Source organism: Bos indicus, chromosome X, assembly GCF_029378745.1.
Source record: "Bos indicus isolate NIAB-ARS_2022 breed Sahiwal x Tharparkar chromosome X, NIAB-ARS_B.indTharparkar_mat_pri_1.0, whole genome shotgun sequence".
Lineage (NCBI taxonomy): Eukaryota > Metazoa > Chordata > Mammalia > Artiodactyla > Bovidae > Bos > Bos indicus.
In genome coordinates, this window is record NC_091789.1 from 89,163,100 (window position 1) to 89,178,398 (window position 15,299).

General features: G+C 41.4%; 1 protein-coding gene and 1 long non-coding RNA gene across 3 annotated transcripts in view; one reads left to right on the top strand and one right to left on the bottom strand.

Moving 5' to 3' along the window:
• The window catches only part of AR (androgen receptor), a 217,356-nt gene extending 206,048 nt beyond the window's left edge, over positions 1-11,308 (bottom strand). The window contains exon 1 of one of the 2 annotated variants that reach the window (XM_019955863.2): positions 8,587-11,304. In XM_019955863.2, coding sequence (XP_019811422.1) covers positions 8,587-10,112 — 1,526 coding nt within the window. In that variant the 5' untranslated portion in view covers positions 10,113-11,304. Of the gene's footprint in view, positions 1-8,586 lie in introns of both variants that reach the window. The other variant, XM_070784680.1, reaches the window with a different exon arrangement.
• On the top strand, positions 10,209-14,666 carry LOC139181389 (uncharacterized). The gene is made up of 2 exons (XR_011565367.1): positions 10,209-10,330; positions 12,485-14,666. It is a non-coding gene; the product is annotated as an uncharacterized lncRNA (long non-coding RNA).
• The last annotated feature ends 633 nt before the right edge of the window (positions 14,667-15,299 follow it).

Below are 15,299 nucleotides of genomic sequence, written 5' to 3' on the forward strand. Positions count from 1 at the left end.
TGATGAATACTTTTTAAAAATCAGTTTATTAAGGTCATCTCTAAAGACAACTAAGTCACAACAGGACCTCTTCTTATGTGGCCTGCAGTTTACTTACCATTTTCAGGACACAACAGCTATAGCTGACTAGTTATGACCCTAAGCCCAGAGTGTTAATGAGATCAAATTTCAATCCCTTTATAGGTAAATTTTATCTCTTATTTATGGTTATGGAGTGCATTCCTGAAAAAAAGTCCAAATTATATGAGAGTAAATAAACCACTTCTTCCTCTACAAATACATACCAGAAGGAGTGGTGGCATTTACTTTATCTAAGGGACACATATAAATACATAAATACACAAACTCAAACATAAGCCAAATATAGCTAGTTAGTGATTTCTTTGGTTTAGTTTGCATCTGTTACCTCTTAATGTTAGTTTTCTACATAGAAATTATTATTCCTTACCCCCTTGCTTGTAGTTCCCAAATCCAAATGCTAGTAGTTCCCAAATCCAAATACAAAAAAGAGAACTACTAACTGCATAAACCTTATTAATATGTTCCTTTCCTACTGTTCTCTAATGACCTGAAAATTTTAGATTTTAATTCACAGTTGAGGAAAGTTGAGAACAGTGTCTTTATGCAGCCTTCATACCAGATGAAACAAAGTATGCTTTAATTTTCAGCACAGCAACAGAAACCTTTTGCCTCTTAAATCCTAGAGGTGTTCAAAACTCAGGTAGTTTCAGGGAGCTTGAAAGATATAAAATCAATTTTCAAAAAATCAATTATATTTCTATACATTGGCAATGAACAATTTAAAAGGATACTAAGAAAATTGTATTCATAATAGCATTAAAAATTAAAATATTGAGGAATTAATTAAACAAAAGAAGTGCAATATTTATACTCTTAAATCTACAAAACACTGTTGAAAAAAGTGAAGATGATATAAATAAATGGAAAGACATTCCATGGCCATGGATCAGAAGACTTCATGTGGAGATGCAACATTTCCCAAATTTATCTACCTCCTCTATTAGCCTCCTCTATTAGAATCCCAAATGACTTCTGTAGAAATTGACAAGCTGATCCTAAAATTCATAGAGAAAAGACACAGTATTCAAAAGCAATCTTGAAAAAAATAATAAAATTAGAAGACTCACTAATTTCAAAACTTACTAAAAACTTACAGTAATTAAGACACTGTGGTATTGGTATAGGATCAATGTAATATAGCCCACAGTCCAGAAATAAACTTTCACATTTACAGTCAACTGATTTTACACAAAGGGTGCCAAGATAGTTACATAAGGAAAGATTCAACAAATGGTGCTGTGGTGATTAGATATTTACCTAAAAAATTAAGTCAAAAGTGAACAAAAACCTAAATTTAACAGCCAAAACTATAAAACTCTTTAGAAGGAACCCTAAGTGTAAATCTTTGTGACCTTGGATTAAGCAAAGCCTTCTTAGTCATGATACAAAAATCATAAGCTACATATAAAAAAATAGGTAAAAAAATAGGTTGGGCTTCAAAAGTTTGAGTGCTCTTTAATGAATACCATCAAGAAAGTGAAAAGACAATGCACATATATGATAAAATATTCACAGATCATAATTTGTTACAGGATTTGTATCTAGAATATATATTTTAAAACTCTTACAACTCAATAAGAGTAAGACATATAATCTAATTAAAAATGACCAAAGACAAGAGTATATACAGTCAACATGCACATAAAAAGATGCCTAATATTATTATAATATTATTAGTCATTTTGAAATGCAAATCAAAGCCACTTTCAGATACTTCTTGACACCCACTTCACACTGGGATTAAAAAGACAGTAACTCCCAGAAATAAACCCATGCACCTATGGTCAATTAATCTATGACAAAAGAGGCAAGACTACACAATATTAGAAACACAGTCTCTTCAGCAAATGGTGCTGGGAAAACTGGACAGCCGAATGTAAAAAATGAAATTAGATCATTCTTTAACCCCATACACGCACAAAAAAGCTCAAAATGGATTAAAGATTTAAATGTGAGACTGGACACTATAAAACTTCTAGAGGAAAACATAGGTAGAACACTGACATTTATAAAGCACAGCAACATCTTTTATGATCATCTACCAGAATAATGAAAATAAAAATAAAAATTAAAAAATTGGTACCTACTTAAACTCAGAAACTTTTGCACAGCAAAGGAAACAATAAACAAAATGAAAAGATAACCCACAGATTGAGAGAAAATAAATGCAAATGATGTGACTGATAAGGGATTAGTCTCCAAAATTACAAACAGCTCAGGATGCTTAACAGCATCAAAACAAACAACCCCCTCAAAAAATGAGCAGAAGACCTGAATAGACATTTCTTAAAAGAGAACATACAGATAACCAGGTACATGAAAAGATACTCAACATCATTAGTTATTGGAGAAATGCAAATCAAAACTACAATGAGATATCACCTCACACCAACCAGAAAAGCTATCATCAAAAAATCCACAAACAACAAATGCTGGAGAGGGTGTGGGGAGAAGGTAACTCTCCCACACTGTTGGTGGGAATATTAATTGGTACAGCCACTATGGAGAACAGCATGGAAGCTCTTTAAAAAACTAAAAATAGAGCTACCAATGACCCTGCAATCCCACTCCTAGGCATATATCCAGAGAATATATGGGGGATAATACATATATACACATGTATCTATTCACATCCTTATTCTCTAGTCTCCTTCACTATTCACCTGAAACCACCACAAATTTGTTAACTAGCTATACCTCAATACAAAATAAAAAGTTCAAAGTTTGAAAAATAAAAATAATTGGCAAGATGTGGAAAAATTGGACCTTCATACATTGCTGGTGAGATTGTAAAATGGTATAGCCACTTTTGAAGACAGTTTGGGAGAGCCTCAAAAGGTTAAACAAAGAGTTATCATATTACCCAGAAACTTTACTCCTAGGTATATAGCCGAAAGAATTAAAAACCTTTTCACAAAAAGGAACTTGTACATAAATGTTCATAGCAATATTATTCATAATAGTCAAAACGTGGAAACAACTCTAATGTCCATCATAGATAGTATGGTACATGCATAAAATGGAAAGTATTGAGATGTGCTTCAACATAGATTAACATTGAAATATTTATTCTACATGAAACTAGTCACAAAATACTACGTATTACATGGTTCCATTTATAAGAAATATAACCAAACCCATAGAGAGTGAAAGTAGACAAGTGGTTGATAGTTGCTCATGCTTAGGGTGGGGTTTGACTGTTAAGTGACCAAAGTGTTCTAAAATTGATTGTGGTGATGGTTGCCCAACTCTGAATATAATAAAAACCATTGAACTATATACTTGGGTGAATTACATTATTTACTGTGAATTACGTCTCAATAAAGCTGTTGATTAAAAAAATAAAACTCAAGTACTGTATGATCTAAATTGGCAGCATTCTCAAGTAACCAGCATATGCTTGTCCAGATTAGCCACTCTCAACACTGCTCTGCCCTGTCAGATGGCAGCAGGAATCAGTGTGAGAGAGAAAGGATGGCAACACTCATGAGTGTGCAAGAAATTATGCATAAAACACAGAAATTGGGCATAAATCTCTATACAGCAGCCACCAAATGTAGTCTTTACTAAGCAAAAATATCATCTGTCAAGTGGGAAACTTTAAGAAAAAGTGTTGGGAAGTGTCACTCTACAGAGGTTTATCCACATGATAAACAAATGTTATAGAAAATGCAACAAATTCTACTCCCTCGACTAATAAAGGGATGTTCACTAAGCACCCTTCTGGCATACTCAAACTTACATGAGTGCTAGTTTATAAACTGGAAGATGCTGAGTCTTTTCTCTGAAAAGAGTGCTATATAAATATGAGATTTCATAATTATCTTCAATATCACAAAATCCAATAAGTACTGATAACTGTATGGAGTTTTACAAGCAATGGGGGCGGGGCGGTGGGGAAAGGTCAATTTTATGTCTCGGATGACAGGAACTTACTCTTGAGTTCAACATCTCAGAACTTGATGTAATGCTGGCAGGCAAATTCTGAGGCAGATTACTTTCTTAATACCTTTCTTTGTTTTAAATGATTAAATTACATATAACTTCACCACATTAGCCCAGCCAGACACTTTTAGCAAGCACCATCACATACAGATTAGGTGTTGTGTGTGAAAGCCCTGCAGAAATCTGACCCACACAGACCTGTCTCAGAGGTGGGAAGGTCCAGTTTTTCTCAAGTTTTGAGAAAAGGTTGCCAAAATAGCCAGTAGACAGAGAGAGACAGAGAACAAAAGACAAACAGCAGCCAGCAAATTTCTTCATTAAATCACCAAGTCCTCAAGCATCTAGTTCAGCTCCCTCAGTAACTGTTGAATCAGGCTCTAACCTCAAGGTAATTCATTTTGCAATCTCCTCAAGTCATCTAGTCTTAAAAGAAAGGTGCTGGGGTTGATCTGATCTGTTACTCTCTAGATTAAAAAATATTCTTTAGAAGCATGCCACAGGTATAATGAGAAAAATATCCTGAAAAGTAGAAAGAAGAGTCTATATTTCAATGTCAGAAGCATGAAAGGAGTAGAATGAAAGAAAATCAGGGACAGGCAGCACTTAAGGAAGCTGCAGACAAAGAGAAAATGGTGGAGGTAGTGGGTGGGGAGAGGTTTCCCTTTCCCTCTCAAACCAACCTCACAAAACTTGATTTTTATTTGCTCTCTATTTTTTCGGAATCATGATTTCAGGTCTGGTTATAAAATAAGCTCCTTCTTTACCACACTGAGCCAGTGTTCTGCTCCCTGCTTAGCAGAGTTCCGAATGAAACTGGTGGTATTGATATCACCATAAATATCAATAATAGCAAAATTGCCCATGTCCCTAACTCCAACTCACATATCCCACCAAGAGCAGACACAGTACAAGTAAGAGTCAGGAGACCAAAGAATTGTTTGGTTTAAATGCACATATGTATACCAGATAAGAAGATTACCACCGGAGTGGGGGTGGGGGAAACATTTTAAAAGCAAATTATATGTGCCAGCAAATTAAATATATTAATATCCAAGTTTACAGCTCAAAAAGAATGGAAGTCTCATGAGGTAAAATTAACACTGGCAAGAAAGCACCCTTAAGTGACCCTGCAACTGGAAAGCTACAAGTTTTTTCAAAACTATGTCTCACTAATGTTAACCTTTGGCAGAGCTGAGAGAGATACTCTGTAGAAAACTAAGAGAATTCTATCCCTACATCTTGCACATATTTCTAAATGGGGCACCGCCCTGTGTGACTATTTGGTGCTTGAGTTCTGATTACTGGTACCCAGAGAGATCTCACCAGTTATTTGCTGACTGTGAAGAAAGGATGCTTCTTCCCAACATCTGACCCTGAAGGTCTATAGACAGAGAGCGTCATTCCCAAAGCAAAACTCAGATTTACGAAACAGACAAACTACTCCTTGCAAAATAGTCATTAAAAAGCTGCTTGATAACTGCAGAGAGGAAAGTAGATAGAAAGGGGAATTAATAAAATGACCTCTTTTGAAATAACTAATGGAGAAAGGCAGGATTTGCCAGTTTTAAAGCACTACTAAAATTCTACCAATTATGAAGACCAGAACAAATTATCAACAGAAAAATTAAAATGTTCTTTTTGCATCTGGATAATTTATTTAAACCCCAACTTTAATTCCTGCATAGGCTTCTCTTGGTTTCATCTCCTGAGAATAAATATTTGTCATATTATTACGCTATTTGCTGGGATATAAAGGGCCTTACTTCTGCCAAGTGAGACAGTGGTCAATTAACAAAGTTGTAGTCTTGTTTGATCTCTGAAAGAAGACAGCTTCATAAAATGTTATCAGGGTTTCATACCAACTGTATCACTTTTTATTATTCCTTCCGCAGCTCAAACCACATGCTAATATATATATATATATATATATATATATATATATATATATATATAAAAGGGACCATCTAAGGCCTTTCTCCTCTCGACAGAAGCATTGTAGATGTATAAGAACACAGAATTATTCCAGAACTTCACACACAATTGGAAAAGGGAGGAATCCAACATATTATTGAAAGTCTCTAGAATGTTGAGATTTTTCACTGAAAGATGGCATATAATGTATGTAATACAGAGAGAGTGGAAGCTCTAGCTTTGACTTAAGAAAAATTCCTTCCCTTTACCAAATTGTGCCTTATAAAATGTGAGAAAGAAAGAGAAAGTAAAAAAATATCAACTTTTAGATTGGGGCTGGTTGAATTATGATAAAATTGATAAATTTTCAAAAACCCAATTTGAAGATTTTCTATATTTTACACATGAAAAATCTCTGTCAACTCACGAGACAGAAACACCAGTTTTACCTTTCACTAGACTCCTATAACCAAGACAGCAATCACAAACCAGGAGAGAATAAATAATCTTGTACTTTCTTAGGTTACCACTTATTTCTCACTATTTGAGATCATTAATTTATGCAGGTTTTAGAAATAGAGAAGTTTTTCCATGAAGATCTGAGATAAAATCACCTAGCTTACTGCACACCTGATGCGAAGAACTTTTTAAAAACTCTCTATAGCCACTTTTCTGAACATTTCAGGTTATGCCTTTGAAAACACACACATCCCTTAATGTGGAATCATTCATATTCTCCCTGTTAATTGAGTTACTTGGGTGTTAAGGGAGGCATACAGAAAAGGGACGGTTCCAGTGACTAGGCAAGTCATGAAGCACCTTATACATTCCACCCCCTCCCCCGCCCCACCAAAAACAAAACAAAACAAAACAAACAAACTGTTCACATTAAAAAGAGAGTTCTGCTGACAAGCAACAGCCCTGTGGGGGAGGGGTAAAATATACTCTAGCAAGTGAATCTGTTCTTATAAAATGAAAACCTTTTATCCCACAGCATGCCCACTTTGCAAAAAAAATTTTTTAAAGACTGAGAATATAAATGAATCCTTTGAAAATCTTGTAAGCCAAACCTTAAAAACCTAAAAAATGCAAAGCCTGGTTAGAAGCTACATCTTCAGTAGCCCAGGAAAAAATATTTTATGAAATCCTATTCTCCTCTTTCTTTTCTAACATTGTGCTATCAATCTTTCAAGAACAGAAGCATCAGTGAAAGTAAGCAAGTTGTTGGTTTAAGTCTCCAAACAAACATACTAAGGCTAATAAACTGAAAATGTCACAGGTAAAGAAAATAGCTACAGAAACTCAGAACAAGACTCAAGTCCATGAAGACATCAACACCCAGCAGTTCTGAGGAGTTAGTTCCCCAGTTAATATTCCCTCCCTCACAGAGATTAACTAATATCTTAGTTTGCTCAGGAAAAAATGTTTATTTTTTTATAAAATTAAAACAGTTTTTTGATCTCCAAAAAGCTCAGTTGCAGTAAGGAAGAAATTTTAACAGGCAAGATGAAACTGACTGCTACTTTTTTCATATCCTAATTAAAACTCTTGGGCAAGAGTAAGGCTCACAGGTCCCTAACAGTTCTTACCCAATTTGTTATCATGTTTTAAAATGCAATTATATCCTTAAAATGAAGGAATATAGTGAAGAATATTTCCCTTCACAAAAGCAGATTTCTGAGCACACTGCAATAGCAGGAAATCCTTTTAAACTTTTCCCTCAACACTTTTGTCAGACTCAAGTCTGGTTAAATTGTTCATTAAAAGAACATTCTCTTCCTTATAGATCTGATGCAAACTCAAAGTATGAATTGTGGATCTTTTGTAATTCATACAGAAAATAAACACTTTACAAGAGAAATCCAACTCTTCCATCTAGGTCCAACAAAGTCAAACTGTGAGAGCAAATCTTACCTATCGTTTATGAGGAAATTTGTCATTTGGTTTTCCCCTACCTTTGCCTGCTCTAACTGTGCCTGCCTGGAGTCTGTCTCCTGACCTCCAACCCTGGGGCAAGTCCTCCTTGTTGCCAGCAAAGGGACTTCACTTCATCTTCCCATACAGCGGCCCTCACAACCCAGAGACCACCTTCTTCCCATAATCCCATGCTTCCTTTCATCTCTTTGGTGGAAGCGGGTTGAGAAAAGCTTGGGCCAGTCATTTTGCCTCTAACCTGCCAAGACAAGCTGGAGGGGCAAACCCTAACAGACCTTAAGAGGAGAAAGTGCCCACATTTCTTGTCTAGGGTCTCTGATTGGGGGGAAGGGAGAAGGAAAAATAGTGGAGGGCTTAAAAGGATTTATTTCGTAAAATGGCCCTTGGAACTGGATTTAAATTTGGAGCCGGCAGGACATGGAGTACCAAGTGGCAGGGAAGATTTTAGGAGACTTAGTGGAGAGTTGTCAAGTCAAGGAATCTAGAAAGGCTTGCACCAGCATCCAGGATTCACAGCGGTGTGGGCCAGGGCACACAGTTGAGGTTCAGAGAGCAAAGGTCAGTCTTTGGTAGGCCAAGAGTCTAGGGAAGGCTCCAGATTTAAAGCGGCCCTTTCTGTGAAACTCTGTTAAGCTCGCCCAGGAACAGAATGTTCGCGCGGAGAGGAGAGGGCTGACTCTAAGCTTAAAAACATTTTTAGGAGGAGAGACTTACCGCATGTCCCCATAAGGTCCAGAATAGTTCTCCATCCAGGGACCCATTTCGCTTTTGACACAACTGGGACTTGGATAGGGCACTCTGCTCACCACGCCGCCGGGATACCACACATCGGGTGGAGAGAAGTCGCCTTCTTGGCCCGCCAGCCCCTGAGGTGGCCGAGTGTAGCCGTATGGGGCTACAGCCCCTGCCTCGCCTGCACTGCCGCCCCCGCCTCCGCCACATACAGCTGGCCCATACAGCTGGCCTTCTTCGGCCGTGAAGAGAGTGTGCCAGGAAGAGGAGGCGGCGGCTGAGGGTGAGCCTGAGCCCGGTCCTGCTGCACCCCCGCCATGCAGGCTCGCCAGGTCCCCATAGCGGCACTGCGCTGCAGCGGCCACCCAGGCGCTGCCGTAGTCCAGCGGGTTCTCCAGCTTAATGCGGGCATGAGGATGGGGAGGTGGTGGAGGGGGCGGCGGCCCGGCCAGGGCTAGCGGAAAGTTGTAGTAGTCGCGAGTCTGATAAGCTGCTACCTCGTCCAGTGCTCCAGACTTATAGAGAGACAGGGTGGATGGCAGCTCAAGTGTTCCAGAGCCCCCTGCTTCGCCGCTGCCAGAGCAGCTCAGGCTCTCAGTGTCCAGACCTTTGGTGTAACCTGCCTTGAAAGGGGAATACTCAGCAGTCTCTTCAGTGCCCTTGCTCGGGCCATCATCCAGCAAAGAACCTTTGCATTCAGCCAACGGGGCACAAGGAGTGGGACGCACCGCGGCTGGTGGACCCAGGAGCGGGGCGTACATGCAATCCCCCCGAAGCTGCTCCCCAGGACTCAGATGCTCCAACGCCTCCACACCCAAGCCCATGGACACCGACACTGCCTTACACAACTCCTTGGCGCTGTCCGAGATGGTCGAACTGCCTCCTAGGTAACTGTCCTTGGAAGAGATGGGAGCCCCAGTGGCCTCCCTCGCTCTCCCGCTGCTGCCTTCGGATACCGCCTCCTGCTGCTGCTGTTGCTGCTGCTGAAGAAGTTGCATGGTGCCGGCCTCGCTCAGGATGTCTTTAAGATCGGTGGAGCAGCTGCTTAAGCCGGGGAAAGTGGGGCCCAGCAGGGACAATGTGGATGGGGCAGCTGAGTCATCCTCATCCAGAGGTGCTGGCGGCGGCTGCTGCAGCCCCTTGCCGGCAGCCGAGGCAGCTCTGGGCTCTGGGACGCAGCCACTCTCCGGGTGACCCTCGGGGGCTGAGTGATGTTGTGAAGGCTGCTGTTCCTCTTCCAGGGCCAGGTAGCCTGTGGGGCCTCTGCTCTGGACTTGGGGAGAGCCATCCTCTCTCTGCTGCTGCTGTTGCTGCTGCTGCCGTGGACTGGTCTCCTGCTGCTGCTGCAAACGGGCGCCGGAAGGTGCTGCACTCGAGGCCTCAGGGTGCCGGGGGAGTGGGTTCTGGATCACTTCGCATACACTCTGAAACAGGTTCTGGAAAGCTCCTCGATAGGTCTTGGACGGTGGCCGGGGGTAGACCCTCCCCAGCCCTAACTGCACTTCCATCCTGAAGCTTGGCTCAATCTTTTACCTAATTCCTTTATCCTGCTCCCCTTTTCTTGCTGAGAAGAGTTCAACAGGCTGCAGTGCGTAGTTGCTGCAGCTAGTTGCCCACCTGCGGGAAGCTCCTGGTAAGGAAACTTGCAGGAATAACCACTCCAAAGCGTTCTGACAGCCTCAAAGTCTAGTGCAGAGGAAACACGCCCTGGACACGATCTTCCCTGGTAGGCTCACAATCTGTTCCTGAATACTTGTAGGGTAGATTCAAAAGATGCTTCTTGAAGGTAGGGGGGACCCTCCGTCTTCTGAATTTGTTATCCACTGAAGCAGGTGCAAATAGGAGCCTGGTTATTTTCTCTTTGGTTTATTTTGGGTTTTGCTGTTGGGTTTCGTTTGTTTGGTTTTGGTTGGGGCTTTGTTATGTTTTGTCCCTTTTCTTTCTTTCTTCTTCTTATTATTATTATTATTATTTTGCGGGGAGGGGGTTGGCTACTGAAGTCCTGACTGCCTTTTCATCGCTTGATCTCTGGCCCCACAAACTGGTGGGAAGGAGGAGCAGCGTGCAGGGGAGGTGGAAAGGGAGTAAGAGGAACCAGGGGGTCTGACCTGCGTACCGCCTAACCAGCCAGATTCTGGCTGCAGCGCTGAAGCAGCTCCCAGGTCTCCTGGCACCCCAGAGCCGTCTTTGCAACGTGCAGCTAGCTCGCCCGCTCGCAGCCAAAGGGAGTTACCTCTCTGCAAACTCGGGCTGGCCGCGCGGGACTGACTGGAAGCGGGGGGGGGGGGGCGGGGGAGGTTGAGGGGGCTGAGAGGAACAGACAGAGGCAGCAGCCGTAGAGGAGACCCTGGGGTGGGGGGGGCAGGGGGAGGGGAGGAGGACAAAGGCAGCCGTCAGTCCTACCCGGCACTTTCCTTGCTTCCTCCGAGTCTCTAGCAGCTTTTAAAAACTTCACCGAAGAAGAAAAGGCAGCTCCGGGGCGGCGACTTAGAAGCCGCCGCGGTGCAAGAGGCGTTGGCTGTCGCCAGAGCCCGCTGGGGTTGACGCGGTGCGTCCCTTAGGCTCCTGTCCCGCACGGAAGCAGCTAGCTCGTTCGCTTTCCCTCGGTCGCTGGCTCTGCCTCCAGGCTTGCTCCGGACCCTCCGGCGCTCGCAGCACACTGGCTCCCTGGGATCTCGGAGGGGGTGCTGGGAGGTGGAGAGCAAATGCAACAGTTTGCTAGTCGGGTCCCGCCCCCGCCGGGCCTGCCTCCTTGCCTTCCCACCTCCTTTCTCCCTCCCCTCCCCTTTCCTTTTCTCCCCTCCCCTGAACGCGCAGGAAAGCCGGGTGGCTTTGGAGAAACAAGTGCTGGTGCAGCGTGGGTGAAGGCAGAAAAGGATTGGTCTAGCTTAGGAGGACCCCAGCTCCCCGACTATCTCTTGCTTTTCTGGACCAGATTTTTAAGCGACAGGGCTGACTCTTTAAGCTTTAACTCAGAGCTTTATTTTAAAGACAGGGCCACTGAGCTCTCAGAGGCCAGCATTTTGGTTCTGAAGTCCAATCTCAAAACAGACCCTGTGCACGTGTGGGGGCGGAGGGAGTGGGAAAGGGAGATAGAAGTATAGAAGAAATACGAGGATCTCCTTCAGTGAGGGACTATGTTCAGGGCAGGCCCACCAAGAAGTGCAAATGGGAGGTCTCCTACAAACTGAGGAACTAGCTATGATGGCCAAGCCAGCCTGTACTTGTTGAACCCTTTCAGATTCAGATAGGGGTAGATTGGGCCTTGTGGGGTGGTATCAGTTGCTCTAGGAACCCTCTGCCTGGGAACCAAAGGTAATCTCTACCCTCTTCTTGTCCGTTTTTCCTGTCTAGAGTTACTTCTAAGCACACACTTCTCACTCATCCAGATGTACAAAGGAAAATCACTCAGAAGAGCAGACAAACACCTGAATACTAGAAATACTTGTCATGTACACAGAGACCTCAATTCTGTCCAGGGTTTTGCAGACATTTGCTTATATACAGGCACTTGCTTTTCCAAGTTGCCTTTGCATATTTTAAGTTTGCAAACTGCATTATTCAAGGAATGGAACCTGTATAACACTGATTTTCTTCCTTTTTGTAGACAGCCAGAAGTGAAAGGTGATGTGGGCTATCACAATTGTTCTTTTATGGAAGAGGGCTCATCTTCTCTGTGTAAAGTGAAGAGGCAAGTGGCGATCAAAGAGCAGAGAAAATGAAAAGGTTGATCTATAGAGAAGGAGGTGTCCCTTGGTGTCAGCAGGGTCTCTGGGCCTTCCTAGATTTTAAAACCCTTAGACTTCTGGATCTGGGCAGGGTCTGTCTGTCCCAGAGAACTAGTGGAGTTTTTCACATGAGCCTGTTCTGCTTTTTGCAGGTTTCTACAGAGTCTTATCTTGTTCACAGCCAAGCATCATGAGAATTTACTTACAGTGACCAAAGGAAGTAATACTAAAGACAGGGATGAGTGGGCATGATCTGCTTTATTTCCCAGATGAAGACACTGAAGCAAGGACATAATTTGTTCTATGTTTCACTTTAGTAGAACCTAAACTACTCTTCCATCTCACTGCTATTTGAGCTAGACTCATCAGTATCAAGGGAACTTGGGAAAGGGCTATAAATGAAACTTCCAGAAGCCTGAGGAGCTTTGTATCTGAAGAAATGAAAAACTGTCTTCTGGGACTTCAGTGACTGAACATCCCAGATATACTCCCTTTGTTGGTAAAGAGTCTCACAAGATACTCTTATGGTTAAGGCACAGTCTTATTCTTAAAGATGTCCAATTGTAACAGGGCAATTCTCAATTCCTTATTGTAATGGAAAATGGGAGTATGTAACTGAAATGCACAGATACTTTGAAAACCTTATTTAAATAATCAACGCAACCTTTAGTTCCATCAAAGCTTTTAACGAAGGCTGTTCAAAGTTAATAAAGTAAATTGAACTGGCAGGAAAGTGAAATGTGAAAGTGAAAGTTGTTCAGTGGTGTTTGACTCTTTGTGACCCCATGGACTATACAGCCCCATGGAATTCTCTAGGCCAGAATATTGGTATATATAGCCTTTCCCTTCTTCAGTGGATCTTTCCAAATCAAGGATCGAACCCAGGTCTCCTGCATTGCAGGCGGATTCTTTACCAGCTGAGCCACAAGGGAAGCCCAAGAATACTGGAGTGGGTAGTCTATCCCTTCTCCAGTGGATATTCCCAGCCCAGGAATTGAACCAGGGTCTCTTGCATTGCAGGCAGATTCTTTACCAACTGAGCTATCAGGGCAGGAAAGTGGAATGGAAATAACGTAGGTCTCAGAGCCAGAAATTTGTCTTAAGATTGACAATGAATCTCTTCTTCTCAGTAAGCTTAATTTCTTGCTCTGTGAAATGGGGTGGGGAGAAGGTAGATGCTGGATCTGACAGTCTTTCAAACACTGACAGTTTAGAGTGCTGTGACTCACTTGAGTTTTCTTCTTATCTACACTCCATAGAGGGTGAGTATGGAAGGGGCTGCTAGTGATAGTGAAAAACTCAGTGGACAGAAGTGAGGAGGGTAGTTATAAGTAAAGAAGCTTGAAAAAATATAAACTGAGAAATAATTCCTCAGAGTTGCCCATTGAATAAATGGCATCCTAACAGACATTCAAACCCAGGTCTGAAGAAATTCCAAAATTCATGTTGCTTTCACAGCACCAAAATTATCTCCAAAATTTTCTTATAAAATTCCAGCCAATAATACATACCTTTGAAAGGCTGATAATTAAAGATTATATGTATGTAAAAATTTAAACAGGAAAGCATTATACAAATCTGAAAGATCACCTTGTTATGTTTTATTTTTAAAGGTGGTGCTACCAACATTTATGTTATTGTCAAGGAAGACTAACTACTATGAACATAATAAGAATTTATACTTTATTTTGAATTTTGAACGCTGATCTCCAATCTAAAATCTTATCTTCCCCCCATTGCTTTAAAGAAGATCAAGAGATGCTACTGGAGACTATTACATAAATCATGTGCTTGTACAATCTTTCTCTTTTTTCTTTTTCTTCTTTGCGATTTTTAGCAACCACGTAATTTACATTAGGGTTTACTCTTGGTGTTGTTGGAAGCCACCAGGACTTCCTTGGTGGCTTAGATGGGAAAGTGTCTGCCTACAATGCGGGAAACCCGGGTTCAATCCCTGGGTTGGGAAAATCTCCTGGAGAAGGAAATGGCAACCCACTCCAGTATTCTTGCCTGGAGAATCCCATGGATGGAGAAGCCTGATAGACTACAGTCGGTCGCAAAGAGTCGGACACAACTGAGTGACTTCACTTTCACTTGGTGTTATATATTGATAGGTTTGAACAGATGTATAATGACATGTGTCTATCTTTAGGTATTATACAGAGATTTTTCTCTGCTCTAAAAGTCCTTTGTGCTCCACATATTCACCCCACCTCCCCACCACTGATCACATATTTAGGCAACCACTGATCTTTTTACCATCTCCATAATTTTACCTTTTTCAGAATGTCATATAGTTGGAAATATACAATAAATATTATATTAATCATACTATATGTAGACTCTCAGATTGGCTTCTTTCACTTAGTAATATGTATTTAAGGTTCCTTTATGTCTTTTCATGACTTGATAGCTTGTTCCTTTTTAGTACTGAATAATATTTCATTGTCTGGATGTACCACTGTTTATTTATCCATTCATTTACTGAAGGACATCTTAGTTACTCCCATGTTTTGGCAATTATGAATAAAGCTACTGTAAACATTGGGTGCAGGTTTTTGTGTGGATATACATTTTCAGTTTGTTTGGATAAATACCAGAGAGTGTAATTGCTGGACAATATAGTAAGAGTATATTTGTTTCTATAAGAAACCATCAAACTGTCTTGTAAGGTGGCTGTACCATTCTGCATTCCCACCAACAAAGGATGAGAATTCCTGTTGCTCCACATCTAGCACCCAGTGTTGTCAGTGTTCTATTGGTATCTCATTTCTGTTTAAATTTGCATTTCCCTCATGTCATATGATGTGGAACATCTTTTTTTAAATTAAGTTTTATTGAAGTATAGTTGCTTTTTGTTGTGTTAGTTTCCTCTGTACAGCAAAATGAATCAACCATACATATACCCTAACCCCGCTGCTGCTGCTAAGTCGCTTCAATTGTGTCCAACTCTGTGTGACCCCATAG